Here is a 5,626-nt window from a genome sequence, read left to right as displayed (position 1 = left end):
CGATTAGAGGCGAGGTCGCCTATTCATTCATTTATTACCTTATTGTACGTGTTGCACGTGTGCGGTAAAGCTTTGTTGCCGCTATCTCCCCGGCTGTATTAACGCATTTTCTTAGCTTGTAGTCCTTAAGTGTTTATTTTGTTGACTTTTTCTGTTCAAGAACTATAAAATATAGTTCGTCAGTGCCAAATTTGCAAGAAATTTGACTTAAATAATCCATTTAAGTCTTGAAACGACTTTCGACCGGTAGGCAATTCTCAATTTACCCATTGGGATCAGTGGCGTTGTTGTAGAAAGGCGCTTATTTAGATAATATTTTAGTAAAATGTAAAATCTGAATTTTTTCTCTTACATAATCATTTATATAAAAGTTTTTGTAACTAAATCATAGTTATTATAACCCTGTTAATAATTAAAAATGTTTTTATTAAAAATATACATATTCCGGTTTATTCTAAAATTATCTTCAGAATCTAAAATAACATACAAGAATTTTAAAATGATATTACATTATGAAACAATATTTTTTAATATACCGGGTTCGTCTCAAAAGTGGCTCACCCCTATAACTTTATTATTTTTTCAGATAAAAAACAGATTTGTATGTTAGTAGGCATAGGATAAATTAGGATTGATTGATGTATTCAATTGTTTTTGGTCTCTTCGTGTTTCACCGGAAATTCACCTTTTGATTTTTAAAGGCACCCTCGGTATATTGCTACTTTATTCGATAAAAAATGACACTCTGAATAGAATGACATATCATGTCAACTTTTGACATTGTCGCTTAAAAGCAAATTGTATTTTAAATTTCAATCCAGGGTGCCATGGTGTTGTTAAAAACACTAAGTTTTAATCAAGGAGCCTTGGAAAAATAGTTTTGATCGTCTAATGGGTTTCATGTTTTGTCTAGGCCGGTTAAAAGATGTACAAATCGTATTTTTAATCATATGTCAATTTTTTCAAATTGAATAAGGGTGACTCATTAGCATATTTGGAAAAAGCATTTTTATGAATATATTGATACCAAACACATGGTATTTCGAGTCAAATTGTCGTTATGAACTGCGTGTTACAATTAGGGGAAAACCGCTATGAAACGGACGGGTGTTGAAACGGACATTTGTCTTAAGTCCTATTTGATTGAATAGCCGAAAATTTTACGGTTACATTTGGCAACCCCGCGCGCCGCTTCCATTACCACCAAAATTGCGGGCTGAACTGGCTGATCGTGTCTCGGCGGCAAGAATTTTAATATTAGGTGTTAAAAAACTAATTTTCTTTGTGAAAATATTGAACTATGTCTCAGGTAAGCTATTGAAATTTTGTCAAATTCAGATTAATAAGTTTAAAACTAAGTTATTATAGTACACAAATGAAGGTATAGACCGTATAAAATATTTCTCTATTTACACTTTATAATGTCATTTAGTGGTTAAGTGGGTGTTGTCTTGAAATGGACACAAGACGCCGTATTGAAATGGACGTGTCCGTTTCAATACACGATGTCCTTTTCAAGGCTTTGTGACAAATTTGTTAAGGAATAGTAGGTAGTTTTTAAACTTTTCATTAAAATTAGTTGTTTATTTTTCAGATCAATATTTCTACACGAAAGAAAAGGTTACGACCAGCCAGTGATGTAATCGAAACCGCCGTAAGAGAAGTTTTTGATAAAAATCAATCTATCCGGTCGGTAGCGGCAGCCCATTACTTTTCCAAACCTTATTTAGCTTCAATTTGTAAAAGAGCTAGAACTCAGAAGGAAGATTATCGTCATCGACCTAACATAGGTAATAAACGTATTTTCTCCCTTGAACAAGAAAAATTATTGGTTGATTAACTGAAAACATCATCAAAGATGTGTTACGGTCTCACAACCGTGCAAGTCAAGGAACTTGCCTACCAGTATGCAAAGGCTCAAGGAATTTTACCGAAACCTTGGAAAGAAAAGGAGATGACATCAAAAGACTGGCTACTTGGTTTTATGAAAAGAAATTCAACATTAAATTTAAGAAAACCAGAAAACACTTCTCTCTCTAGAGCGACTTCATTCAATCCAACGAATGTCAGTAATTTTTATAGCAATTTGGAGCGAGTTCTGGAAAAACATAAATTTAAGCCCCATATGATATGGAATTTAGACGAAACCGGCTGTCTCACTGTTACAAATCCAGTTTTAGCAACTAGAGGTTCAAAACAGGTCGGGCAAGTGACCTCAGCCGAAAGAGGTAATTTAGTTACGATGCTTGGATTTATTAATGCCTCTGGAGGAACAATTCCTCCCGTTTTTATATTTCCCAGAGTGCACTTTAAGGAAATTATGCTGAAAGGAGGGTCTACTGGCGCAAAAGGAATTTCTAATCCAATTGGTTGAATGACGGAAGAAGGATTTTTGGATGTGAATTACTTCCACGGGAAGAAACTTAATGATAGTGAACAGTCCAGTAAGAAAGTTCCTCTATGCCAATTTATACCAAAAGAAAACAGAGAACCCAACACTCAACCTAACGAAAACAATAACGTAGTAAATCAAGATAATTGTGTCTGTTGCAAGGAAGCGTATCAATGTAGCAAGACAGACTGGTTAAAGTGTTTCTTATGTTCTTCTTGGGCACATAAAACATGTGGTATTCAGGATATTAGAAATTTTTATTGTAATAACTGCTCTTAAGATATAGTTTGTTTAAATTAAAGTTATTTTTGAAGCAGTTAATGTCTTTTAACATAAATGTCCTTTTCATAACCACTACTGTCCATTCCAATACATCGATGTTTTGAAATGGACAAAAGCAACTTTTTTCAAACTTAGATATTACTCCCAATTACAATATTTCCAAAATAAATTTAGTAATATATTTTAAAAGCATATTGATGAAGCTTTCAACCTATGTAGTTTTTAATACATTTCATTATCGATTAATAATTAATATAACTCCTTTTAATAATATGTCCACTTCATAGCGGTTTTCCCCTACAATTAAACCATATGCGAAAATGTCAAAAGTTGACATATGATGTCATTCTATTCAGAGTGTCATTTTCTATCGAATAAAGTAGAAATATACCGAGGGTGCCATTTAAAAATTAAAAGTTATAGTCATTTCCGGTGAAACAGGAAGTGACCAACAAGAATTGAATGCGTCAATCAATCCTAATTTATGTCATATACTAGCATACTAAATCTTGTTTTTTTATATGAAAAAATAAAAAAATTATGGGGGATGAGCCACTTTTGGGACGCACCCGGTATAATAAAGACAGTACCGAGTTAAATAAATGTAGTTTTTCATTTTATCCACTTCCTATCACCTTTCTTGCTTTAATGGAACAGATTGATGTTTTCTCTAATTTACATAAATAAGACATCACTTAACCAGAAGAAAAAAAATTACAACAATGGGCGCGTTCAGGGACGGTCAGCGGCTGAGTGGCTGAGTAAGCGATTTCCCTAAACGGTCTATTCTGACGAACAGCAACAGTCAGCCGCTGTGCAAAATTCTCAGCGGTAAATATTTAGGCTGAGACAAGTCAGCCTTAATCTATTCCCTTATCTGTGGTCAACTAATGTAAAATAACTAAAAATAACTTTAATTTTCTCAGTTTATTGTTTACTTTTTATGGTTTGTTGAAGTTGGTAGTCAATCGTAGTTAATCGAATCTTTAAAAAATAGGAGATATTTGTTGCCAAAAAAGTTACAAAGCAGTAGGTTAATCTAAAACGTTTGAAAAAGACTTGTAAATAGAGATCGAAGAAGTTAAAGAAATAAAGAAAATTCAACTTGATTTCCATCTCATGTAGAATTTTCTAAATACATTGAAATTAAGAAAAAAAACTACTTTCTGAAAAAATCTAAATCAGCATAAATAACCTTTGATTGTTGTAGAAATGAATACTCACAAGTCGAGTTTAAACAAATATAATTAACAATTAATCAACTTAATACATCAACAAAAATATTAAAACACTCAAACACGTTTCTTATTTACAATCCCCGTTTCTACCAAACTATCGATCGCCGGCACGTCAGCTGATCTCCGACCTCGCCGGTAGTCGCGGCGTTGCCACTGTTCCCAGTATCGGTCTATGATACTGCTACATCCTCTCCTTTGCTTTCGAGATTTATTAATCCATCAGCGTGCACGAAGGGTCTGGACCAAGTTTTAATCCTTAGCTTTGGAAGAGGTAGACCTTGTGGGGAAGTGCTTTCATTTTGGGCTTCTTCTTCACTATTGGAGGGATGTTGGCGGATGTGGAGAAATTCTTTCGTCTTGGGCATCTTCTTCACTGGTGGGGGACGTCGATAACTTGGGAGAGTAGAGTTTTAAATATGCGATATTTCACCGTATTGTATTGCTTGTTGTATTTGATTTTAAAGGTAACATCGCCTTGGTGTTTATTGATCACCTCGTATAGTTCATTTTGATACGGTGTACTAAATTTGTTTTCCTTTCTCTCTGCTCTACTAGAACCGTGTCTCCTTCGTTTATATCCGATGTCTTTGCTCGTCGCCTTTTGTCAGCAAATTCTTTTGTTTTAGATTTCAAGTTTGTGTCGTTATCCTACACTTCACAGTGGTCAGTGTGTTGAATTATTTGTTCACCAATGGATGGTATTTTTGTTCGAATAGCGCGGCCAAAAAGAAGTTGCGCTGGAGAGACGCCAGTTACAGGGTGTGAGGTATTTCTATCAAGCCGAAAGTAGTTTTGAAGGTCCTTTTGCTAATCACTTCCTGAGGTACTTACTTGCACTTATGCGGAGCCTTTTTAGTATTGAATTGTTTTGTCTTTCGACCAGTCCATTTGCTTTGCGGCCATTATGGTGGGGTTGAATATAATGTAATTCCATGTTCCTTACAAAAACATTTAAATTCATTGCTGATAAACTGTCGGCCATTATCAGCTGTTATAGTCTTGAGTAGTCCTAGGAGAGAAAAGAACTTCCGAAGTTGTTCTGTTGTATCCCTCGAGGTGATTTTTTATGGCGATCACTTCTTGGAATCGACTATAATAGTTAATGATTACTAACAGGTAGATATTGTTAGGCATTGGCCCACAGAAGTCTATGGCTATGTCATTCCAGGGGGTAGTAGGGAAACTTCTCATCTTAAGGGGTTCGGGTATGTTCGTTACGGTGACTAAAGCACACCCATGGCACTGTTTTACATATTCGGAATATATCAATATATTTTCGGCCACCATGCATAGGCTCGTAGTAAGCGTTTCATATTATCTCTTCCTGGGTGTCCTTCATGACTTAGTGACAATTCTTTGCCATGTAAGGCCGTTGGCATTACAATTTTGGTGCCCCGTAGAAGTATATTTTCATGAAAACAATATTCTGTTTTGAACGGTTTATAAGTTTGTATTAATTTTTCAGATTCCCACAACTTGTCATCGTCTAGGCATTTCTTAATGTGACAATTGTCACTTTATCAATCCGAAGATTTTGGAGGTCCAAACGGGTAGAGTTGGCCTAATATGTTATTGTTTCCGGTACTTTGTAGGAGCATATGGAACTATAAAGTATTTTTCGGATTAAACGTCCATATTCTTTCATGACTTTTTAGATGATCATCCAAATGGCTCAAACATTATGCGTTTTCAAGCTAAATATACCTAGATTAAA

The 5,626-nt window shown here is 34.8% G+C and overlaps 1 protein-coding gene across 1 annotated transcript; it reads left to right on the top strand.

Annotated features, from left to right (window-relative positions):
- The first annotated feature begins 1,858 nt into the window (after nucleotides 1–1,858).
- LOC115887087 lies at nucleotides 1,859–2,374 on the top strand. The gene has a single exon (XM_030906407.1). It carries the CDS (start codon nucleotides 1,859–1,861, stop codon nucleotides 2,372–2,374), a length of 516 nt encoding a protein of 171 aa, XP_030762267.1.
- The last annotated feature ends 3,252 nt before the right edge of the window (nucleotides 2,375–5,626 follow it).

Source organism: Sitophilus oryzae, unplaced genomic scaffold (genome assembly GCF_002938485.1).
Source record: "Sitophilus oryzae breed Bouriz unplaced genomic scaffold, Soryzae_2.0 scaffold_551_pilon_pilon, whole genome shotgun sequence".
Lineage (NCBI taxonomy): Eukaryota > Metazoa > Arthropoda > Insecta > Coleoptera > Curculionidae > Sitophilus > Sitophilus oryzae.
This window is presented reverse-complemented; position numbering and strand designations above follow the sequence as displayed.

Excerpts from the sequence above, each read along its gene's own strand:
- LOC115887087 (XM_030906407.1), top strand. The coding sequence starts at position 1,859 with ATGTGTTACGGTCTCACAACCGTGCAAGTCAAGGAACTTGCCTACCAG.